The following is a 26,060-nucleotide window of genomic DNA, read 5'->3' as shown; positions in this document are numbered from 1 at the left end:
TGGTTATGTTGAGCTATGCCGTTGATCATTTTGCTTACACTTGTACTGGGACACCTTAGCTATTCTGTTTGAAGCATAGGTAAATGTTGCTAAAACTTGGTGATCATGCCTGTTGCTGTGGTTGTTTGATGCTGTCTCTGGGTACTAATAGCCAATGGATGCAGTCATCTGATGCTACGGTGATGTTTAATGCTTCTGCTAAGAAATCATGTCATGGAGTTCTGCAGTCTTCTCTGCAATACAAAACAAACTATGAAAGATATTTTGTTTAATATAAACTCCGTACAGTGACTGGTTGCGTATTGTATAATGGGGCGGCAGGGTAGCCTAGTGGTTCGAGTGTTGGACTAGTAACCGAAAGGTTGCAAATTCAAATCCCCGAGCTGACAAGGTACAAATCTGTCGTTCTGCTCCTGAACAGGCAGTTAACCCACTGTTCCTAGGCTGTCATTGAAAATAAGAATTTGTTCTTAACTGACTTGTCTAGTTAAATAAATAAATAAAGGTATAGTAGTAGGTAAAGTACTGACCCCTGATCAAAATCCTGGAATGCAGGTATAATATATTATCCACAAATGCTTATCTGGGGTGGCAGGTAGCCTAGTGGTTAGTGCATTGGCCTTGTAACTGAGCTGACAAGGTAAAAATCTGTTGTTCTGCTCTTGAACAAGGCAGTTAACCCACTGTTCCTAGGCCATTGTTGAAAATAAGAATTTGTTCTTAACTGACTTGCCTAGTAAAGTAAATACTACTCTGCTGTAGACACTGTACCACTAGAGAGCAACAGAGGATTGTATAGACATTAAGGGTTCATATGTGTTGTATGAAATGTGGTCCTTAATTTCCTTTAAAACCAATTATTAAAATAGCATGGATCAGAATGACATGTGATTCCTTACAATTAGGCTGGGAACTGCATCACCTGTACATTTTGAAGAAATGTTAATGTTCAACAATTTAGTATCACATTAAGAATTCTTCAAAGGCTCACGCCTATGATTATGTGGGCAGGCTATAATTGAGCCTAAAACTTGTTCTACCGAGTTTGTGCCCTGTGATCTGATACAACTCTTAAGGCTTTGATAACATTAGGAAGGGCAAGCAATTATTACAATCCAAAATCTAATTGGTGTTTCCGTTCAGAATTGTATAGAGCGAAGACGACCTACCCCGAACCCTAAGGATTATGAAGTTGATAGAAGCCATCAGTGTTAAGGGGTCTTGTCCTGTCAAAAATCCTGGTTTGTTACACTCAAAAATCGGTTCAGTCACAATTTAAACAATTCAATTCAACTGTTACAAACAGCTGACTTCAAAGAGGAGCAGGATTTGGCCGTCTTAATCATTTTAGGGCACGCATTTAGGAAATGAAGGTCTCGTTGAACACTTTCTAAACGCCTTTAGTAAACGTCTTTAGTAAAGACTTTACGGTACTACCATTTCATTAGAACAGATGACAAATGAAAATGGCTGACTCGAACAAAAGCTTTTTAATCCATGATCTTATTAATTATACAAAACACAAGTTATGATAGCTGCTAACATGTATGGATTCTATATTTGGACAAACTTGTTTGGGGGATATGCGTTCATTAATTATTTGTGTTCATTAAATATTTATTGGACAGGGGCCAAGTCACAAGGCATTATGCGTGATCAACACGCAAGGAGCAAATATTTCACTGAATGTGGTATATAGTGATCGTCTGTACCACCTTAAATAGATTTTGTTTTTACTGTTTTTTGACAGGATATTTCATACCTTATGCAACAAAATCTTGCAGAGACTTCTAAATTAAATGTCATAATTCAAAGATGCATTTTTATGATGCAATATCCAATATTGTTTCTTCTGTAACATAATACAAAAAATATATTTAAAAAAGGTTTTAGATTTTATTTACAAGGTATAAACACAACATAAATTACTTGGTATAATCATCAATGGTCTGTTAATCAATTTCATAGAAAACAAAACAATAAAACTCATAATTTACAAAACATGGTGTTCCTGTGCTTGGACAAGACAAGTATCTGTGCCAGACTTCCTTCATACATATTTTGCCCTGATCTCCTACCAAGGCAGATACACGAAACAAATATTTTGTATAACATATAACTTGTAATGTTATGATGTCCTTTTTAAAAGCAACACAAAGGGGTATGAGCCAGGGTTTATCAAAGGGAGTGCTTCTCAATTCCGACATGTTAGGTGTGATGGTCACTGAGTGAGACGAAACCTCAAATTGAAAGGTCATCGATTCAAGACAAAACATCAGGTAATGGACATTGCCTATTGAGGAGTAAAAATTCATACATCATATTTCCAGAGAAGTGCAGATATAATGCGTATGTAAACATTTCATTTCACCTTTAAATACTTTCTTTTAATTTTAAGCAGACAACACTTAGTAAAAAACAGAGACAAAAAAAGACTAAATATTTCCCAAAACACTACTATTTCTCCTGGCTCCTGTTTGACAGTCAACAGTCCAATCAGTTTGTGCTACAGAGGTACATCTTGTCACTGCCCATATTAAGGTTTGGCGTAGTTATACATTTACTCTGTAGTAGTCCCCTGTTTAACAGCATTGCACAGCATTGCTTTCAATCACATATGATTTACAAAAACACACACCCCACTCGGACATAGCTATATTTAATCTTTGGCCATGCCACTATTGATGCTTTCGTTCCCACCGTCGCCACGCCTCCATTGAAACAGGCCATTCAAAGTATTTTTGGCAGCAAGTGCACAATAGTTAGTTACCTTTTCCCTATTTCACTTTGCCGTAGGAACTGAATGTTATTAGCGCTGTCTGCTAACTCCGGATATTGCTCGATGGAAAGTGCGTAGTACCCGTCGTACCCTAGCACTTTCCCATTGCTCAGGAGCTGCCTCTTCTCTCCCTCTGTCCATGGGCGGACGCCCTCCTCGCCATCGCGCACCCTCTGCTGTTCCCTGGCCCACACACTCACTAACGCCCTCTGGCGGGCCAACTCAAGCACGCGGGCCTTCTCCTCGTCCACCGTGGAGCCATAGCGCACATGCAGCGCAAGCGTCCCACGCCGCAACTCCACATCTGCGAAGCGCCGAGTCCGGCTGTCCATGACCGTGGTGGACTGGGACACGCTGACATTGACACCGTTCTCCAGGGTCTTGTGGCCGCTGGTGAGTCGCAGTGTCGCCAAGTCGCCGTCGGGCAGGCCGGGCTTGACGAAGTAGTGAGTGTCGCAGCCTTCCACAGTGAAGTGCAGGTCTTCAAGGTAGAAGGCATTGTTGAGGACGGTGGCCACTTTGATGCAGTCCTCGTTGGCTACGTTGAGCGTGTGAGTGTGGGCGGTGCCCTTGTAGATGGCAAACATGACGGCCCTACCGATAGGGGACTGGGCGGCTGAAAACCATAACCAAGATTTCTCGCCTCGGCGGCCTCGGCCCGCATTGACCTCCGGCAGCCGCTCAAATGTAAGGAGGGCATGCGCCTGTCTGGTAACTTCCTGCTGGACCCCAGAGATGGACTGTGAAGAGAATGCAGTGAAACGTTAATGTCTGAGCATGGCAGAACTTCACACTGCAGTCCATTCATGAGCAGAAGCAGGCGTCAAACAGTGCCTGCAAGATAATTGTATTACCAGGAAGTGAGATAAAGCTACAACAAGGTCAAATGCCGTTGTGGATTTTTATCATATAATGATTACTAGGCAATTCTTGACAGCTTAGTAAGCATTGAATACTGATTATGTTAACAATGACAAGTGGTAATGTCACATATGTACTGTGTATAAATGTCTATGTATTTCTTATGAATTTGTAGTACAGTACAGTATAATTATATCTGTGTTATGAATGTGTACTGCAAGGGCAAATATAACACATTGTCTTGGACAGCAGAAAACGTAAACTGGATACAATAAATTAAAGGTTTTAGATAAGTTATTTGCTACTGTGCCAAATGAATTAAATTATAAATGGAAACCAATTTGTACTTCTTCCTATGAAAACGCTGTTCAATTAAATGTGATACCAATTACAAACCTAAAACAAAAATGAACATGTATGGATTCTTGTTTCTTTTATACATGTTTATTTTTCCACTGCTTGTTTGTCATAGTGGTTGATATTCATACAGCAAACAACTATGCTCTTTTAAATCTCTACATTACTCCCTGTGTTCTTACAAGACCCTACTTCATAAACTTCTGTCTTATCTAGATCATCTTTAATATTGCAGATAAATTGTGGCTTCTATCAAAGAAATTGTCTGCATCATTTCCAATCCCCCATATACAACTGCTCAGCATATGTGGGAACTCCTTCAAGACTGCTGGAAAAGCATTCCTCATGAAGCTGGTTGAGTGAATACCAGAAGTGTGCAAAGCTGTCATCAAGGCAAAAGGGTGGCTACTTTGAAGAATCTAAAACCCAAAATATATTTCGTTTTTAACACTTCTTTTGGTTACTACATGATTCCATATGTGTTATTTCATAGTTTTGATGTCTTCACTATTATTTTACAATGTAAAAAATAGTAACAAATAAAGAAAAACACTGGAATGAGTAAGTGTGTCCAATCTTTTGACTGGTACTGTATATATAATTAAAACATTTTTCGATATATTTTCCCTAACCCTACCTACCCTTAATTGGAGTAAACTAATGGACAAAAATACTTAGATTTCTATTTCCTGCTTATACATACTATATACATTTTGTGGAAACACTATATTTGACATTTGTTATCTATTGTTTGCTTTTAGTCCCACCTTTCAGCTACTCTCTACCCCTACCATCCCTCTCTGAAGACCATCCAGTTTTGATTTCTAGCTGCCATACAGTATATTTTCCGCTGTGATGTTTCATAAAAGTTCTGAATCTTTCTATTCTCATAGTTTCTACAGATTGTAAATTAAAGATAAACATTTTTGCTAAGAGTATTATTATATTATTGATTGATTGACCACGACTTTTCAAATCACCCAGAAGATCTATTTGCAGATTTGCAGAGTTAGCTTCAAGTAAATGTTCAACTTTTTCTGCCATTCCTGAACCTGCGACCAAAAACCAGCTACATATGGGCAGCACCAAAACAAGTGATCTAATGATTCTGTCTATTCGCAGCTAAATCTGCAGAGCTGGGATGGTTGTATTCCCCATAAACAGTTGAAGTAGGAAGTTTACATAGACTTAGGTTGGAGTCATTAAAACTCATTTTTCAACCACTCCACAAATTTCTTGTTAACAAACAGTTTTGGCAAGTCAGTTAGGACATTTACTTTGTGCGTGACACAAGTAATTTTTCCAATAATTGTTTACAGACAGATTATTTCACTTAAAATTCACTGTATCACAATTCCAGTGGGTCAGAAGTTCACATACACTAAGATGACTGTGCCTTTAAAAAACTTGTAAAATTCCAGAAAATGATGTCATGGCTTTAGAAGCTTCTGATAGGCTAATTGACATCATTTGAGTCAATTGAAGGTGTACGTGTGAATGTTTCACGGCCTACCTTCAAACTCAGTGCCTCTTTGCTTGACATCATGGGAAAATCTAAATAAATCAGTCAAGACCTCAGAAAAAAGACCTCCACAAGTCTGGTACCTTCAGCCAAACACCTGAAGGTACCACATTCATCTGTACAAACAATAGTACGCAAGTATAAACGCCATGGGACTAAGCAGCCGACATACCGTTCAGAAAGGAGACGCATTCTGTCTCCTAGAGATGAATGTACATGGTGCAAAAAGTGTAAATCAATCCCAGAACAACAGCAAAGGACCATGTGAAGATGCTGGAGGAAACAGGTACAAAAGTATCTATATCCACAGTAAAACGAGTCCTATATCGAAATAACCTGAAAGGTCTCTCAGCAAGAAAGAAGCCACTTGCTCCAAAACCGCCAGAAATAAGCCAGGCTACGGTTTGTAACTGCATATGGGGACAAAGATCATACTTTTTGGAAACATAAATAGAACTGTTTGGCCATAATGACCATTGTTATGCTTGACGGAAAAAGGGGGGACGCTTGCAAGCCGAAGAACACCATCCCAACCGTGAAGCACGGGGGTGGCAGCATCATGTTGTAGTGGTGCTTTGCTAAAGGAGGGACTGGTGCACTTCACAAAATAGGTGGCATCATGAGGCAGGAAAATCATGTGGCTATATTGAAGCAACATCTCAAGACATCAGTCAGGAAGTTAAAGCTTGGTCGTAAATGGTCTTCCAAATGGACAATGACCCCAAGCATACTTCCATACTTTGGCAAAATGGCTTAAGGACAACAAAGTCACGGTATTGGAGTGGCCATCACAAAACCCTGACCCTGTTACTAAGAAAATATGTGGGCCGAACTGAAAAAGCATTTACAAGCAGGGAGGCCTACAAACCTGACTCAGTTACACCAGCTCTGTCAGGAGGAATGGGACAAAATTCCCCCAACTTATTGTGGGAAGGTTGTGGAAGGCTACCTGAAATGTTTGACCCAAGTTAAACCATTTAAAGTCAATGCTACCAAATACTAATTGAGTATATGTAAACTTCTGACCCACTGGGAATGGGATGAAAGAAATCAAACCTGAAAGAAACAATTCTCTCAACTATTATTCTGACATTTCACATTCTTAAAATAACGTGTTCATCCTAATCCTTGTATTTTAATGTGAATACTGTATATATGTATATATTGTGTATAGCGTGTATATTTGTGTTGTATTGTGCAGGGCACATTTGAAACAGAGACCTAGGTCTCAATACGTCTTCCCTGGTAAAATAAAGGTTACATTTTTTAAATATAAAGTTCAACCTGCTTACTTTACATTTCTCTAATATATGGATCACAAATAGCAGGACAATAAAGGAGTGATTGAAATAATGTAAAATATGAAACCAACCGGTAAATCATCCCAGAGCTGGCTCTTCTTCAGTTCATAAGATGGGTGGGTCAGATCAAACTTTGGGACTGGGTAGCCAGGAATGGTGTTGTGTAGATGGAACCCAAAGGTCACCAGCCAGCTATTCACATCTACATGGGACAAATAAGATCGAGGTCATACTAAATATTTAATGATGCGGTTATGTCAAAATAGAAAATATGGTAATGTTTTATCATAAGTAATGAATGTCTTAGTTGTCATGAATAAGCTGGCATGATTGCATGCATTACCAGTTTAAGTAGGTACAAAGATTTCAACATTTGAATAGCACATTTAAATAACATGTTTACACGACGTGCACATTAAATGTTACTATGTCGAATATAAATGACAATAAATATCTTACCTGCGACATACTCTCTCACTTCATGTACTTTGCTGATGGGGTTGTTGTTTCTGAACATGTAGAGATTAAAAGGACCTGGCTCTTTCCCCACTCGTTTCCAGGTGTTGATGTCAGGCACAGTCCACCTGCCGGGCATAATGTCATAGTCCCTCTCACCAAAATGCAACAATTTGGTCAGTGGGTCATAGAGCCCCCCGTGGAACCCCAGCACCAGTTGAAAGTCCGGGTTGGAGTCAAAGTAGATCTCCCCATACGCCGTATACTGGACCTGCTTGATCAGGAGGCCATTGCTGGTGAATACGGCCAGAGGGGTTCCGGTGTTGTCACAGGCGATGTAGTACTCCTCTCCGCTGCTGATCTCCTGGGCAAACAGGTGTCCCTGCAGGTCATAGTACAGGGAGGTGATCTCAGAGCTGGAGTGGTTGTAGACGTGGGTGATCCTGCTGGGGTAGCTCAGGTCTGCATAGAAGTACTGCAGATGCTGCCCCAGGCTGTTCTTGGTAGACACCCTCCGGCCCAGGCCGTCGTAGCGGTATTGGATGGTCCAGCTGTTGCCCTTGCTGTATACGCGTACCAGGAGGCCCTTTGAGTTGTAGTCGAAGATCTCGGAACCTCGTTGTCGGAGGAAGCCATCCTCGTCCATGCGGTATTGCACGTCTCCCAGGCGGGTGATGCGATCGCGGAGGTCGTAGCGCAGGGGGAGCAGGCGGGCGCTGTTGCCTGGGTTCAGTAGGTGGAGGTTGCCGTTCAGGTCGTAGGTGTAGCGCCACATGATCTTGTCGTTGAGGTAGACCGTCTGGAGCTGGCCATCTACATCGTACTCATAGCCGTACTTGGTGGTGTTGGCGAATGGCCCAATCTTGATTTCCCTCTTGGTGCATCGTCCCACGTCATCGTACTGGAAGGTGATCCAGTACATAAGGGATCGGAAGATCTCGTACTGAATCTCCTTGATCCGGCCGTGGGCGTCAAAGTGCTTGGTGTAGGTCATGACGGCCGTAGAGATGATCTGGTTGATGTCATAGTAGATAACGCCAAACTTGCCGAACTGCTCTACCTTGCCGGAGATGTCGTCAAACTGGTAGAGGTCGATGGGCAGCGGCGTCTCGTTGATGACGCCTTGCACGCTGGTGACGCGCAGGCTGCTGTCGTAGGTGTAGTCAAAGCGGGCGTTGACCATGCCGTCCTCGCTGAAGCGGAAGATCTGCCGGTCCACCAGGGGGCCCACTTGGCGGTAACGGATTGAACAGATGAAGCCCTCGCTCTGCAGGTTGACCGTTTTCAGCACGCCTGCCATCTCATCGTACGTGAAGCTGACCCGCGTGCTGTCATACAGGACTTCGGCTAGCTTGTTCTGCCGTCGGTACTTGTACAGGATCCGGCGGCCCGTGCCCAAGTGTACCACTCGCTGCAGGAGGCCATCCTCGCTGTAGTCCACTGCTACAGAAGCGTTGCTCTCAGGCGGGTGGAAGATGTTGCGGTAGTAGCCCACTGAGCGGACTGTGTTCATGGTGTAGCGGGCCACACTGGGCATGGTGACGGCAGATAGCCGGTCCTGAGAGTCAAAGTCGAAGATGTACTGACGCTGGCTGTGGAGCAGGAGCACCATCGACTTGAGGAAAGGGAGAAAAAACAAATTATTGCTGTTTTATGACTACAAATAAATATATATGCATACCACCAGCTCACAAAATAGCCTAAACAATTGCATCAAACCTACACATGTTTATTTCTGACTCCTAAAATCCATGGCAACTCAGAGTTCATTCATAATGCACTTTGGATGCTAGAAGTGCTTTCAGTGGGACATTGGTTACTTGAGCTCCTAAAGCTTTCAGTGTGCCTCGTGTTTCTTTGTTGACATGGCCTATCCCTGTCTTGTAATGAGCACAAGGAGGGCCAAGTGAGGGCAAGGAAATCTCTGCATGGTTTTGCACAAGGAAAAGTCTCTGCAGCTGAGGCTTCCAGTAAATGATCTCACTTATTTTAAGATCCGCCAGGAGTTACAGTAAGGGAAAAAAGTATTTGATCCCCTGCTGATTTTGTACGTTTGCCCACTGACAAAGAAATTATCTGTATATAATTTTAATGGTAGGTTTATTTGAACAGTGAGAGACAGAATAACAACAAAAAAATCAGGAAAAACGCATGTCAAAAATGTTAGAAATTTATTTGCATTTCAATGAGGGAAATAAGTATTTGAACCCTCTGCAAAACATGACTTGGTGGCAAAACCCTTGTTGCCAATCACAGAGGTCAGACGTTTCTTGTAGTTGGCCACCAGGTTTGCACACATCTAAGGAGGGATTGTGTCCCACTCCTCTTTGCAGATCTTCTCCAAGTCATTAAGGTTTCAAGGCTGATGTTTGGCAACTCGAACCTTCAGCTCCCTCCACAAATTTTCTATGGGATTATGGTCTGGAGACTGGCTAGGCCACCTGCTCTTGGGGTAGCATTCCTCCTTGAGGCAGCATTCCTCCTCCTCCAAAACCTGCGAGTTGAGTTGATGCCAAAGAGCTCCATTTTGGTCTCATCTGACCACAACACTTTCACCCAGTTGTCCTCTGAATCATTCAGATGTTCATTGGCAAACTTCAGTCGGGCATGTATATGTGCGTTCTTGAGCAGGGGGACCTTGCGGGTGCTGCAGGATTTCAGTCCTTCACGGCGTAGTGGTGTCACCAATTGTTTTCTTGGTGACTATGGTCCCAGCTGCCTTGAGATCATTGGCAAGATCCTCCCGTGTAGTTCTGGGCTGATTCCTCACCGTTGTCATGATCATTGCAACTCCACAAGGTGAGATCTTGCATGGAGCCCCAGGCCGAGGGAGATTGACAGTTCTTTTGTGTTTCTTCCATTTGCGAATAATCGCCCCAACTGTTGTCATCTTCTCACCAAGCTGCATGGCGATGGTCTTGTAGCCCATTCCAGCCTTGTGTAGGTCTACAATCTTGTCCCTGACATCCTTGGAGAGCTCTTTGGTCTTGGCCATGGTGGAGAGTTTGGAATCTGATTGCTTGATTGCTTCTGTGGATAGATATAGTATCTTTTATACAGGTAAAAAACTGAGAATAGGAGCACTCCCTTTAAGAGTGTGCTCCTAATCTCAGCTCATTACCTGTATAAAAGACACCTAGGAGCCAGAAATCTTTCTGATTGAGAGGGGGTCAAATACTTGTTTCCCTCATTAAAATCAATTTATAACATTTTTGACATGCGTTTTTCTGGATTTTTTTGTTATTATTCGGTCTCTCACTGTTCAAATTAACCTACCATTAAAATTATAGACTGATCATTTCTTTGTCAGTGGGAAAACATACAAAATCAGCAGCAGCAAATACTTTTTTCCCTCACTGTATGTTCTTAGGGAAGTTCTGTGAGGAGTTATGTTCTTAGGGAAGTTCTGTGAGGAGTTATGTTCTTAGGGAAGTTCTGTGAGGAGTTATGTTCTTAGGGAAGTTCTGTGAGGGGTTATGTTCTTAGGGAAGTTCTGTGAGGGGTTATGTTCTTAGGGAAGTTCTGTGAGGAGTTATGTTCTTAGGGAAGTTCTGTGAGGAGTTATGTTCTTAGGGAAGTTCTGTGAGGGGTTATGTTCTTAGGGAAGTTCTGTGAGGAGTTATGTTCTTAGGGAAATTCTGTGAGGAGTTATGTTCTTAGGGAAGTTCTGTGAGGGGTTATGTTCTTAGGGAAGTTCTGTGAGGAGTTATGTTCTTAGGGAAGTTCTGTGAGGAGTTATGTTCTTAGGGAAGTTCTGTGAGGAGTTATGTTCTTAGGGAAGTTCTGTGAGGAGTTATGTTCTTAGGGAAGTTCTGTGAGGAGTTATGTTCTTAGGGAAATTCTGTGAGGAGTTATGTTCTTAGGGAAGTTCTGTGAGGAGTTATGTTCTTAGGGAAGTTCTGTGAGGAGTTATGTTCTTAGGGAAGTTCTGTGAGGAGTTATGTTCTTAGGGAAGTTCTGTGAGGAGTTATGTTCTTAGGGAAATTCTGTGAGGAGTTATGTTCTTAGGGAAGTTCTGTGAGGAGTTATGTTCTTAGGGAAGTTCTGTGAGGAGTTATGTTCTTAGGGAAGTTCTGTGAGGAGTTATGTTCTTAGGGAAGTTCTGTGAGGAGTTATGTTCTTAGGGAAGTTCTGTGAGGAGTTATGTTCTTAGGGAAGTTCTGTGAGGAGTTATGTTCTTAGGGAAGTTCTGTGAGGAGTTATGTTCTTAGGGAAGTTCTGTGAGGAGTTATGTTCTTAGGGAAATTCAGCAAGGAGTTGTTATTTATTTATTTATTTTACCTTTATTTAACTAGGCAAGTCAGTTAAGAACAAATTCTTATTTTCAATGACGGCCTAGGAACAGGGGGGGTTCAGGGGGTTCTGTTCTGTTTATTTTCTAAAGGTCTCTCTTGATCAAAACATCTGCCCCCATCACTGTGAATGTCTGACAGAGCTCCATCTTGGCTTTTTGAACTAGATAGGAACTCACTTTTCATCTCATATTAATATTGTCCGTCTATGACAAACAGAACGTTTTTATTTTTTATCTATTAATTATTTTAGATTACTGGTATAAATCGATCTCTGAATGCACTACAGCAACGAAATCACTCTCTCCTGCTGCGTTACGATGTAAGTGGCTGTGATGTAGGTTTCAGCCAGGAGTTGATGGACAGTCGGAAAGCGAATGAAATGGTAGGAGGGACAGCTCCTCTTCAAGTGGTGTCAAATTACACATCCTGCTTCACAAAGGCAGAAGACACATACTCCTTTGTCCGTGAGAATCAGGGCTACTGCTCAATGCAGGGGCAGCAGGTAGCCTAGTGGTTAGAATGTTTAGACTAGTAGCTGAAAGGTAAAAATCTGTCATTCTGCCCCTGAACAAGGCAGTTAACATATACACAATTACTTTCATCATCCATTTGTGTTGTGCACTGAGCGACCAGTGGAGAAACCAAATCCTTTTATTGAATCACTTCAACCCTCACCTTGTCCAGGTATGTGTAACTCCACGTCTTCCCGTCAGCAAACAATCTGGACACAACGCGTCCCTGAGCGTCATACTCCAACCGCTCGCTGGTCTGCCCCCTCTGGAGGGCACTGATCTGACCGTTGCTGCTCCGGCTGACGTTCACGGGAAGCAGCTTACTGCTCGGTACCCACAGCACAGGGTGGCCCGCGCCGTCATAGATAATCTTCAGCAGGAACTTCCTGTGGTCATCGTAAATCTTCTCCATCCTCAGCGTACGGTCGTAATCAACCGATAGAATGTTCCGTCCATTCACCTATTAGTTGGTATGTGTATTGAATCAAAGCCAAGCCAAAACAACAACAGACCATAGAGATCATATTAGATTACTAGAGGGGCTATGTCATAAACCCTCAAAGTTTCAGAATGGTATGAAAATGTCAGCCATTGGGAGAAATCCAAACCAGTCCGAATTGCAGTAGAGGCATAGGTGATGCATTTCATTCTCTTACTTAAGCAGGAAAATACAAGTAAGGCATATGATATATCAGTAATTGTATAACAAAATTATTGTCAACCTAAAATATTGTCATATAATTATAAATACAGTATACAAAAGTTTTATATCAATTTGATTTAGAAATAGCCTCTAAAATATATGCACGCATACCATAAATGTCTTAATATTGTCTTCTTGGAAAGCTGTAAGTGTTATAATATGATACCATATCAGTACAATATCATTTACAACTTGTCAACAACTGATTTGAGCCTGTGTCTGGCTATGCATTGACTGCATTGTTTGAATGAAATGTTGGCCTATTGGCAGTTAATTTGACAAATTATTGACGAGGTAGCTCTCAACTCCCTTACCAAAATGGCTGACCTTGTATACCATCATAAGAAGGTTCATGTCAATTCTAGTAGTCTAATTCCTAATTCTATGCTACAGACTTTTAAGTCACAGAGTCACGGAGAGTGCACTTATTATTTTGTCTGGTGCCCTAAAAACAGCATTTAGTGTGATTGCCGCTCTTTGGCAGTCAGTGAGAGGAGATGAACAGCTCCTTCAAGGGCTTCATTAAACTGAGAGACACTGGCATTTGCTCAGAAACAATTAAACCCAAAATTGCTGTTAAGGAAAGTAACTACCCAAGTTAAGTTCATAACGTCAATTGTAAATCTCATTGGCAGGTTCTGGAGAAGAATACTGGTAGTATAGGGTATTGGGAATTTGGAAGCAGGTACTATTTTACTGCATTTAATTGAAATCAGGTATGCTCATATCTCACACGCAACTCCAGGATTAATCATTGATGCATTCAGGGAGGCATTTAAATGATTTTGCTGTAGATCTACACTTCAGGTAAGTGTCACAGTTAATATAAAGTAAATTAGTGAACAACATGTCTTATAGCTAAATGAAACTCTGAATAATAAAGTGAAACTCACCCTTAGCTTGCGCCCGAAAACAATGACTTTGCCCCTGGTTTGCTCCTTGCGGAAGCGCCACTCAACCAGATTCTGCCCACTCTCCCCTGGCAAACTCATGTTACGCCGTGCCACGGTGGGGTTGGCAGTGCCCGCCAGGATGTGGGGCTCAGTCTGGTAGTGGGTGTCCATTCCGTTGGCATAGGTGATCCTCAGAGAGTTATCATAGCCAACCTGATAACTGCTTCTACATTGATCTGAAATGTTTAAAAGACAGGGTCATAAATGATAACATTGTACTAAGTATTGTAACTCTAAATCATTGTTGTGGATACTCGGGGAAATCTTGCCACCTATATCAAAAAAAGAACTACTCACTGGTAGAAAACGGATTAACATTTAAAAAATAACTATAGAACTACAACAAATGGAAGAAATAGCTCAATACAGTGGACAAAGAGTTACAATACAAGGTTTCTGCTTACCCCACACACTGAGGAAGTAATCATTTACACTGTCTTCTGTCAAAACCGCTCACCCATAATGATACATGACTTAATCTTACTCAACATTGCCGTGACAACCCAAGCAACAATGACATATAACTACTTTCAAAATGGCCATCTGAACTGTTTGTACTTGTTTTAGCAAGACAGAGAGGAGATGTGTGGCTTACCCTGAGCCAATGTATAGAAGGCACGAATGGTGGAGGTATTGGTGGTAATGCTAATTTCCTCTTCAGTCAAGGAGCTCTCAATGTCCACAGTCAAGGCCCTGTAGATGTCGGTGTACAGGTTGTTCACTGTTCCGGTGGGGAACGTCACGTTCATTAGTCTGCCTTCGCTGTCATAGCTGAAAGATAGATGGAGAAGTTAATGTAAAGGTGGTCATTATGATTCATGAATGTTTCCATTGATGCATGGTGTCATTTTTTTCAGAGTATGTAGGCAACATCAAAGGGTCAAAATATGACACTGTGGGCAAATTTTCCAGTGTGTGTCAATGTGAAGGAAGTTAAGGTGACTGCCACCAATTTCCCATCAAGATGAAAATACACTGCTCAAAAAAAATGGGAACACTAAAATAACACATCCTATATCTGAATGAATGAAATATTCTTATTAAATACTTTTTTCTTTACATAGTTGAATGTGCTGACAACAAAATCACACAAAAATGATCAATGGAAATCAAATGTATCAACCCATGGAGGTCTGGATTTGGAGTCAAACTCAAAATTAAAGTGGAAAACCACACTACAGGCTGATCCAACTTTGATGTAACGTCCTTAAAACAAGTCAAGATTAGGCTCAGTAGTGTGTGTGGCCTCCACATGCCTGTATGACCTCCCTAAAACGCCTGGGCATGCTCCTGATGAGGTGGCGGATGGTCTCCTGAGGGATCTCCTCCCAGACCTGGACTTAAGCATCCGCCAACTCCTGGACAGTCTGTGGTGCAACGTGGCGTTGGATGGAGCGAGACATAATGTCCCAGATGTGCTCAATTGGATTCAGGTCTGGGGAACGGGCGGGCCAGTCCATAGCATCAATGCCTTCCTCTTGCAGGAACTGCTGACACACTCCAGCCACATGAGGTCTAGCATCGTCTTGCATTAGGAGGAACCCAGGGCCAACCGCACCAGCATATGGTCTCACAAGGGGTCTGAGGATCTCATCTCGGTACCTAATGGCAGTCAGGCTACCTCTGGCGAGCACATGGAGGGCTGTGCGGCCCCCGAAAGAAATGCCACCCCACACCATGACTGACCCACCGCCAAACCGGACATGCTGGAGGATGTTGCAGGCAGCAGAACTTTCTCCACGGCGTCTCCAGACTCTGTCACGTCTGTCACATGTGCTCAGTGTGAACCTGCCTTCATCTGTGAAGAGCACAGGGCGCCAGTGGCGAATTTGCCAATCTTGGTGTTCTCTGGCAAATGCCAAACGTCCTGCACGGTGTTGGGCTGTAAGCACAACCCCCACCTGTGGACGTCGGGCCCTCATACCACCCTCATGGAGTCTGTTTCTGACCGTTTGAGCAGACACATTTGTGGCCTGCTGGAGGTCATTTTTCAGGGCTCTGGCAGTGCTCCTCCTGCTCCTCCTTGCACAAAGGCGGAGGTAGCAGTCCTGCTGCTGGGTTGTTGCCCTCCTACGGCCTCCTCCTCATCTCCTGATGTACTGGCCTTTCTCCTGGTAGCGCCTCCATGCTCTGGACATTACGCTAACAGACACAGCAAACCTTCTTGCCACAGCTCGCATTGATGTTCCATCCTGGATGAGCTGCACTACCTGAGCCACTTGTGTGGGTTGTAGACTCCATCTCATGCTACCACTAGAGTGAAAGCACCGCTAGCATTCAAAAGGGACCAAAACATCAGACAGGAAGCATAGGAACTGAGAAGTGGTCTGTTGTCACCACCTGCAGAACCACTCCTTTATTGGGGGTGTCTTGCTAATTGCCTATAATTTCCACCTGTTGTCTATTCCATTAGCACAATGGCATGTGAAATGTATTGTCAATCAGTGTTGCTTCCTAAGTGGACAGTTTGATTTCACAGAAGTGTGATTGACTTGGAGTTACATTGTGTTGTTTAACTGTTCCCTTCATTTTTTTAGCAGAGTATAATATCAATTTAAGTACATTTTAAGTGCAAAGCAGTAACTTATTTAGCTTACCTTATGATCAATGACTATTTCTTCATATTACTCAAATATAATTATCTAGTCAGACTCATCACCCCAAAAAGTCAAGGTCTATTCAGCCATTCCAGGAATCAGACCCTCTTACTTCTGTATACTCACTCGTAGAATGTGGTCCAGCCGATTTCAGAGGTCTTGGTAGCCAGCAGGCCAGTGTTACCATGGTAGGTGAGCAGCACTAGTTCCTGGCCCTGAGCCATCAAGGTCTTCAGCCCACCGTTGGTCCCCATGGTCAGCCAGATTACCTGGTTGTCAGGGGCGACTATGCGCACAGGCATGCGGTTAGGGTCGCGGCGGATTCTCAGGGTGTTTCCGTTGCAATCGGTCATGGCGGTTACGTCGTTCTCCATGCTGTAGCTGAAGGTATACTTCAAGTCACCCGTCATGAGGCTGGCGGTGTGTTGGTGGGTACCATTGGTGTCAAAGACGTACACTTCCTGGGCGTCCGGCGACGCCACCTCGAAGGTGTTGGCATTGGAGGTCAACGCAGGCCCGTTCCTACCGACCGCCCGGATGCGGATGTTGCCCAGGTCTGCCATATACAGGGTGCCATCGGGTGCCACGACAAGAGAGGACGGTGCGTTGAGACGGGCGTCTTTGGCGTAGCCATCACCCGTCTGGTAACAATCGCAGTTAACATCGTTCTTACAGTCGCAGTCGGACGGCGACCCCACCAGATGGGTTATTTCACCATCGATGGATACAGTTCGGATTCGGCTCAGCTTCCGCTCGTCAGTTTCGGCGATGAAGATGGCGCCGTGGTAGGACACGGCGATGGCTATGGCAGAATTCAGGGGCGTCAGTGCTGCCCTTTGACCTCCACGGTCCATTCCGGCCAAAGGGCAGTGAATGGGCCGGCCTGCTGCAATGCTGACCTGCCCGTTCTCAGTGATTCGTAGGACCACATTGTTGTCCAGGACGTACAGGGAGTTATCCATGGGGCTGACCGCTAGGTCGGTAGGCCACTCCAGGAGCACCTGCAGATCGGGACATTGTTATAGGCACCACTTCACAGAGACATGGCATTAAAACGTGACTGTCAACCCAAATTACTGTGATCTTCTCCATCTACACATCACCAATGTGACATTGGCAACCTTGTCCCATTAGAAATGTCTACAATCTCTGAAATATTTCAGTGTGACATCAGCATTGTCAAAAACTGTGGGAAAACACATCCTTAATTGTCCTTTCCAGACAGTGATTAATAATAAGGCATTTTGCCCTTAAGGCTGTCTCTGTGTCTGCTGTGCCATGCAAGCCAGCCTGCCAGTCTGCCTTCTTATGGGGGACAATATGCCTTGGGATGCTACAGTCTAGCCAAAAGGATATCTGTGTTGGGTTGTAACATTGAAGTGTCTTAATTAACTTAAGACGACATGTTTAGTCCTATGCAGGCCAGTCCGCCTGATGGTTTCATGCCTCCATTAGGGTTCCGATAAGACAAATGGAAATGTTCTCTGGCATGTCCCCTTGGTGTAAAGGGCAGAGGTATGGGACTCCAATCCAAGTTGAGTTTGACTCTCGACTCCAATCCACTCCTGAAACGTCCCCTCCAGAGACCCTAAATATATGGTGTGTACTGGAGGCCCGCCATTCCATTTTAATATGATAAAAGCTTTCTTAGTTTTATTTTCTTCATTATTCATTTGCACCATGTCAGAGACTGTATGTAATGGAAAGGGGATAGAGTGGAGATGTTTGAGAGGATAGACAACGTTATATTGAGTTAATGTTTTAGCCTCATGAGGAGGAAACTTATTGCCTCCTGACAGGGCACTATGCTCATGAGGAGGTAACTTATTGCCTCCTGACAGGGCACTATGCTCATGAGGAGGTAACGTATTGCCTTCTTCATGCACCATTATCAACTGTTAAGGGAAGATTTTTGCATCTGTGGAAAGTTGTTGAAATGCTGAAATGTCATGTTGTTTGGTAGGAAAAATCAGTTGCTGACTACATGAACTTCGATTACACCTGATTAAACTAATCAAGGGCTTGGTGGTTATTTGACTTACAGTGCCTTGCGAAAGTATTCGGCCCCCTTGAACTTTGCAACCTTTTGCCACATTCCAGGCTTCAAACATAAAGATATAAAACTGTATTTTTATGTTAAGAATCAAAAACAAGTGGGACACAATCATGAAGTGGAACGACATTTATTGGATATTTCAAACTTTTTTAACAAATCAAAAACTGAAAAATTGGGCGTGCAAAATTATTCAGCCCCTTTACTTTCAGTGCAGCAAACTCTCTCCAGAAGTTCAGTGAGGATCTCTGCATGATCCAATGTTGACCTAAATGACTAATGATGATAAATACAATCCACCTGTGTGTAATCAAGTCTCCGTATAAATGCACCTGCACTGTGATAGTCTCAGAGGTCCGTTAAAAGCGCAGAGAGCATCATGAAGAACAAGGAACACACCAGGCAGGTCCGAGATACTGTTATGAAGAAGTTTAAAGTCGGATTTGGATACAAAAAGATTTCCCAAGCTTTAAACATCCCAAGGAGCACTGTGCAAGCGATAATATTGAAATGGAAGGAGTATCAGACCACTGCAAATCTACTAAGACCTGGTCATCCCTCTAAACTTTCAGCTCATACAAGGAGAAGACTGATCAGAGATGCAGCCAAGAGGCCCATGATCACTCTGGATGAACTGCAGAGATCTACTTCTGAGGCAGGAGACTCTGTCCATAGGACAACAATCAGTCGTATATTGCACAAATCTGGCCTTTATGGAAGAGTGGCAAGAAGAAAGCAATTTCTTAAAGATATCCATAAAAAGTGTTGTTTAAAGTTTGCCACAAGCCACCTGGGAGACACACCAAACATGTGGAAGAAGGTGCTCTGGTCAGATGAAACCAAAATTGAACTTTTTGGCAACAATGCAAAACGTTATGTTTGGCGTAAAAGCAACACAGCTCATCACCCTGAACACACCATCCCCACTGTCAAACATGGTGGTGGCAGCATCATGGTTTGGGCCTGCTTTTCTTCAGCAGGGACAGGGAAGATGGTTAAAATTGATGGGAAGATGGATGGAGCCAAATACAGGACCATTCTGGAAGAAAACCTGATGGAGTCTGCAAAAGACCTGAGACTGGGACGGAGATTTGTCTTCCAACAAGACAATGATCCAAAACATAAAGCAAAATCTACAATGGAATGGTTCAAAAATAAACATATCCAGGTGTTAGAATGGCCAAGTCAAAGTCCAGACCTGAATCCAATCGAGAATCTGTGGAAAGAATTGAAAACTGCTGTTCACAAATGCTCTCCATCCAACCTCACTGAGCTCGAGCTGTTTTGCAAGGAGAAATGGGAAAACATTTCAGTCTCTCGATGTGCAAAACTGATAGAGACATACCCCAAGCAACTCATACCCCAAGCAAAGGTGGCGCTACAAAGTATTAACTTAAGGGGGCTGAATAATTTTGCACGCCCAATTTTTCAGTTTTTGATTTGTTAAAAAAGTTTGAAATATCCAATAAATGTCGTTCCACTTCATGATTGTGTCCCACTTGTTGTTGATTCTTCACAAAAAAATACAGTTTTATATCTTTATGTTTGAAGCCTGAAGTGTGGCAAAAGGTCGCAAAGTTCAAGGGGGCCGAATACTTTCGCAAGGCACTGTATATGAGTCAGACGTGCTAGTGTAGTGCAATACGAATATGCAGTCCTGGGAAACACTTTTCTAGATACCCAAAAATAAGCCTCAGCAACTTGAAAGATAGAGGTCAGCAACTTGAAAGATCCCAAAGGTGTATTATTTAACTGTGTAAGTACTTCCATTATCATGATTTCATGGCAGTTTTGGGGGTTCGCTGCGGTCATAATTGCTTGATTTTACTGCAGCATATTTTACATTTTGCACAGCAATATGCAATGATTTTGTCCAAATTGTCACAAAAATGGCTTGATTGAACCATTTTATGCTTTAACCTTCTTTTTGTAGTGTGGTAATCAGACAGTTTAATGCGCTAATATTGCAGAGATTTGATGGTTTTATGCTGTAATAGTGCGATGATTGGTCAAATTGGCATGCCCTTGATAAAAAAATATATATTTGCGATCTCAGAATCCTAAAGAGACTGACATTATGTAACACTCCAGACTGAGTGACTCATAGATGGGCAGGAAGAGAACCACAAGGTGGCGCTGTGATGTGAGCCCTATGGGAACTGACTTGAGGACAGAACAGGCTTGAGGGAGACCTGACTGGTAATCTGGCAGTCACCTGATTGATGTCCATGCTGATGTCACAGGTCAGGGGGCGTGCCGACGTGAGGTCATTGGAGCCCAGGAGTGTGGATATGATGCCACTTTGGTCAACTCTCCGGATGGTGGTGCCGTCCACAAAATATAGCAGTCCATTCTTGTCCACAGTGATACCTGTCGAGGCAAAAGGGGGGAAGGGAGGAATAAAAGAAACGCAGATGATAGATGTGTCAGATGTGGGAAATGTGAAGTTCTTTCTGCCTCCATGACTCTGTGGACAGAACACGACGGATACATGTGTCGAGTTTGGCTTCCCATTATTCAGGTCACTGCAAAAAGCACATCCTTCAATAATTCAACCGCCTGCTTTCCTGCTATTGAATAATTTCTCAGGGTGAAGTGGGAAAGGCTGTACCTCTACTGTATGTGTGCCTGGCACCGCGCATCCCGCCATATCCCACCTCTAAAAACAGAACTCATAGGTACAGTGTCAATGAGCGTGACTTTTTTCCCTTAAATTGCAGCTCCAACACCCAACAATCATCAACCCTCTTCACTCTATCTGTGAAATGGGTGGGCGGGGGGAAATGACGGCTAGGGCCAATTTTAGACGAAGCGGGTGAACGACAGGCAGTTGCCATGGTTACGACGGTGGGCAAAATTGCCCGACTGATTGAGTGTCGGCTGAGGGTTCCAACTTTCTGTGCGAGGAGAGAGTGCTTGCCGTAGTAATTTGTCCCACACAGGGAAAATCCATTAGCAACCATGGCACACTTCACATTTCATCATGTTATTGTGGGCTCCTAACAGAGAGCGGTGCCTATAGGATTTCAATTAAACCTCTTGTACATTTCCATTTCTTTTTTCAATAAGTGCTATAAAACGCTGGTGTAAACACACTGTGGTTGGTTTTTAAACTCAACAGGGTGAGAAAAGTAGATCACAATAGGTGAGGAATTGGTATATATTCTGCCTATATCAGATTTAATAGCTTCTAAATCAGTTTATTTTTTTATGATTTATTTTTTATAGGTGAGTGCTTTGGTTTGACCTGTGGCTACATGTAGGTCTGCACAAAGATTGCCTGGCTACTGAAACATTAAAGAGCTGAGGGACCACCAATGCATTCTGGGAGTCGGAGGGGAAATTCAGACAGATGAAAAGTGTCACATTTGAGCATATTTCAGCAAACGTCTGGAAAAGAAAACCCCAGCCATCTGCCATCTTTCCCCCAGCCTCTACCTCCTCCCATTTCATAGTTAGAGTCACTCCCTCCCCGACTCCCTTCAGTCAAACTCACTCTTTTAAATGCAGTCTAAACTGGGCCATTCGGAGGGACTTTAAAGACTGGCACACACCAGACAAACGAATAATCCATGACTTCTTAACCCCTTATGCTTGTGGAAATTGGCCTATATGGATAGGGCCAAATTGAAACCGAAGAACTTTAAAAAGTATATGCATGACCATGGTAGCAATTAAAAGAGAACACTGGAGATTATGAGGAAATTATTAGACCAAAGGTGAGGACACAATAGTTCACCTGACACGTCTGAATCCACTACTGATTTTATGTGCATTTTACATTTACTGCCAGTTAACCTTGTGTAAACATTTTCTGACCTGGTGAAACATATTACTTCTAAAACATATTTTGTGCTGTGAATCACCAATCTTTTGAAAGCTTTGCAGGATTCAATTTCAGCCCTGCGGTAGCACATCCAATTCAGCTAATTGTGTTCTAATCAAATGTTTTACTGCAGGGCTGGAACAAAATCCTGCAGCCTTTACACCCTGGAGTTTTCCAGGAGCGGAATCGGCAAACCCTGGAGGGAACAGACTAATGTTGGCTCAGGTCCTACCTTTTGGCCCAGTGAGCAGGGCCTCCGTGGCCTTGCCCCCATCCCCACAGTGGGTCTCGTCAAAGGGCAGACAGTGCTCCCCGGTCCCTGCCACCACCTCCGCGTTACTCTGCAGTTCCTTGATCCCCGTCAGGACCTTGGGCCGGTAGATCCTCCGCGAGTTGGTGTCGGACACATACAGCTGCCCAGTCACTGGGTCGGTGGCCAGGTAATAGCGGTGAGCAGGGTTGTTACTAGGATTGAGGAAATAATGGTGGTTACTGTGATTGCCGCAATATGAACAATCTCAAAATAAACTTGTTTAAAAGGTGTTTTTATGAACAATCCCAAAATAATCAACGCTTTACATGTTTTCCTTTGTTGAATTTAAATGTGTTTTTCCTAAATAACAGAAAGATAATTTGACATTGAGAATGATAATGACCCCAGAAAAGGGAGCCGCTGTATCTCTTTGTGACTTTGTCATTGTGAATGCCCAATTAAGCTTGTGAGTATTTTTGCATAACAAACACGTGGGGAATAGGTTTGACAGTCAAGGAAAAGAGTCAGAGAATTTAACAGGATATGACTGGAGTGGGTTTGAGTATGACAAAGCGGCAGCGACAACATCAAGTGTGTCAGATTATTTTAACCGTCATCACTCCCCTGTGCGGGGAAGCCTGTAGTAAATATAGAATCAAGTGTTTATGTTAATGACAGTCAACAACTGAATGGCATTTCGTCGGGTTGTGCTTATTTGCATTCATTTTAAATGCCTCAAAATGTGTCGGGCTCCTTCAGAATGAGTTAGGAGAGATATCTTCAAGGCTTGCTGCTATTATGAAAAAATCATCCAATGTAAGAACAGAATTCATCATTTTCTATGGAGGGCGCTATATGCCACCAACATACAGCAAGTATAGTAGTATTTATTGACTGTTGAATTTTTATCTTTTGTCAAAGGCAATTACATAAAAAAATGTTCTAAGCCAGTTACCCATAATCCTCTTACATGACTAAATGACACATTGCACATTGACATATCAAAAGGTCAACTCTTTCCAACTGAGGAAGACACAACTCATCTGTGTGCTCGGAGGCCAATGATAAGCCTGAGACATAAGCTGTTGAATGTGGTTAGAACTTGTTTAACTGTCTGGCAATGAAGATAGCCCCAGTGAGTGTTCTTATGTTTAATGGTACATTAGTCAATACTGTAAGCCTTTGACACTTATGAATGGAATGATGTGAGTGTGTTAAAATAAATGTGAGAATGCATTAAACACAGTGACAAAAAGTCATGTTACATTAGAGAGTGTGGTTATAAAACTGGACACCTTTATGAGCCAAACCAGATGATTAAATAATGCTTTAATGGCTTATCAATTTACCATAAACATATGTTCATAAAAAAAATCCATTCATTCTTAACACACAGAAAGACAGTGACAGAATTGCACCATCATAGACCTACCTGTGTCTAAAATCTTTATTTCTTAGGGCGGGAAGAAAGGAAGGAAGCAGAGAAGAGAAAGACAAAGAGAGACCGTAAAAGTGTGTGACTTAAAGGTCTAAGAAAAACACCATAAAAAGGAGCAGACAATGAAGATTTGTTGTGCAGAAAGGAGAAAGGAAAAAAGGAGGAGTGACTATGTCTTGGAGTTAAACACTGCACCCATAACTCACCGAGGGGAGAATATATGTTGTGGAGTTAAACCCTACACCCATAACTCACAGAGGGGACAATATAAAAAACTCCCCCACAAGGGAGTGGGGGAGTTTGTGGCATTACCCCACTGCTTTTTTCTCCATTCAAATCACCAATAGTGCTGAGCGATTCATTCTTTTTGAGGTCAAATCAGTTTCGGTTCGATTACTTAAACAAGGACAACCGTTTTCAATTTCGATTATTATTTTTTAAACATTAAATGCCGTAGCAACACTGTTGTGTTTAATGCATTCTCACAATTCATTCAAATCCAACAATGGTAGTGTCTGACATTACTGCTTATCATTTATTAAGCATCATTTATTCACATTGCTTTATTTTAATAAAGTATTTCAGTTGATGTGTATATTACATTTATTTTATTTGATGAACATTATTTCATTCCAAGTCATCATCTCTATAGAGCTGCTGCCTATGCTGTCTCACAAAATCACTATTTTAGTTCTTCAAAGTAAATAAGGAATACTTTTATGACTGCTGAATATCAACTATCAATCACTTAGATCAGGTACAGTCTGATTTTGTCTGTCATAGTTGAAGTGTACCTATGATGAAAATTACAGGCCTCTCTCATCTTTTTAAGTGGGAGAACTTGCACAATTGGTGGCTGACTAAATACTTTTTTGCCCCACTGTACCTGATCTATATTTCCATGTCTAACAATTGTATTTATCAACAAAACACCAAATTATGGAATTGCCTGTGGAAGAATGGTGTCACATCCCTCCAGACACAGAATCTATGCCAAGGGGCATTGAAGCTGTATTTCCTTTATTTGTTAGTGACCTGTAAATACATACATTATACAGTTTGTCATGACTTGCCCTTTTGGGAGCATGGAGCTGTAGCTACATGTTGAAATGGTTGCAATTTAAATGGCTACCACCCTAAAGACTAGTTACGTGCAGCGCCAGCTGAATACGTTACAAATGGTTAAGAAATCTACAAAACTAAAGACTACACATTCACAGTCTGCAGCTGTATATGTAAAATAGTCTGAGAAACTCAATCGAAGACGAGAGAAGGACATTGAACATTTCCCTATCAAATGACCATTGGTACGTCTGACGGAACACAACCAGAGACTTCTAATGAATTACTCTCCAAAGAAAATGGACCGGGCAATTTCAACAGAGAGAGACGACAAGACATACAAGTGTAAATATGTACGTTGCAATTATTTTCGAATGGGCGGGCGTTCGTGTGCAAACTATTAGCATTTCCATGAGCATAGTTATCAACTGTATGTAGTTGGTCCATTCTGTCTTTCCGGCACTTTATCTGTCCCCACCCCTTTCCATTGTCTACAAAGCCATCATATCGGGTTAGTCCACTAAGGACTTTTCATTGTGTAGTTGTGTCATTGTGTAGTAATCAATGTGTAAGTTATCCTGTTTGTGTGTTTATGTAATTCTGTGTGATTATTTAGTTAGTAAATAAATAATTAAGCCAATTTGTATATCGCTGATTCATCATTTATGCTAGGGTTCCTGCAGATATCCAAGAGTTTTGCGACATTCAGAATGAGACTGATAGAAGGTAACAATTAATTTAATGACTGACTGATGACTGAAATGTAAGTGATCTTTATATCTTTAAGAGTTCATTCAGAAAAATGGTAACTCGTTAAATACACTTTTTCCATGGTGCCCCAAGATTACCACTTAATTAATTATATGATTAATTGAATTGCGTAATAATTAAATGTAGTTAATTGATTTCATAAAATAATTGTCATCACATTAATGATAGAAAAGACAACAATTTCTTATATCGAGCAATTCAATCATGTTGGCTTAACGTTCTCCATGCACCTATAAGATAATGTATTGAAACATAATGAGCAGGCAAGGCGGTTGTGAATGTTGTGTGATTTGTGGGGATGTCTTCTATACTGAAGACTGA

General features: G+C 42.3%; 1 protein-coding gene across 3 annotated transcripts in view; it reads right to left on the bottom strand.

Moving 5' to 3' along the window:
* Positions 1-1,872: 1,872 nt before the first annotated feature.
* si:dkey-237h12.3 (teneurin-3) overlaps positions 1,873-26,060 on the bottom strand; it is a 161,894-nt gene continuing 137,706 nt past the window's right edge. For all 3 annotated transcript variants that reach the window (XM_035766574.2, XM_052511257.1, XM_052511258.1), the window contains 9 exons: positions 22,448-22,680; positions 20,605-20,759; positions 16,463-17,337; positions 14,335-14,510; positions 13,680-13,915; positions 12,247-12,543; positions 7,280-8,891; positions 6,892-7,022; positions 1,873-3,519 (listed from right to left, as the gene is read on the bottom strand). In XM_035766574.2, coding sequence (XP_035622467.2) covers positions 2,767-3,519; positions 6,892-7,022; positions 7,280-8,891; positions 12,247-12,543; positions 13,680-13,915; positions 14,335-14,510; positions 16,463-17,337; positions 20,605-20,759; positions 22,448-22,680 — 4,468 coding nt within the window. In that variant the 3' untranslated portion in view covers positions 1,873-2,766. The remainder of the gene's footprint in view (positions 3,520-6,891; positions 7,023-7,279; positions 8,892-12,246; positions 12,544-13,679; positions 13,916-14,334; positions 14,511-16,462; positions 17,338-20,604; positions 20,760-22,447; positions 22,681-26,060) is intronic.

The sequence above is a fragment of the Oncorhynchus keta genome, chromosome 4 (genome assembly GCF_023373465.1).
Source record: "Oncorhynchus keta strain PuntledgeMale-10-30-2019 chromosome 4, Oket_V2, whole genome shotgun sequence".
NCBI lineage: Eukaryota > Metazoa > Chordata > Actinopteri > Salmoniformes > Salmonidae > Oncorhynchus > Oncorhynchus keta.
Note: the sequence above shows the minus strand (reverse complement) of the source record. Positions and strands in the feature narration are given on the sequence as shown.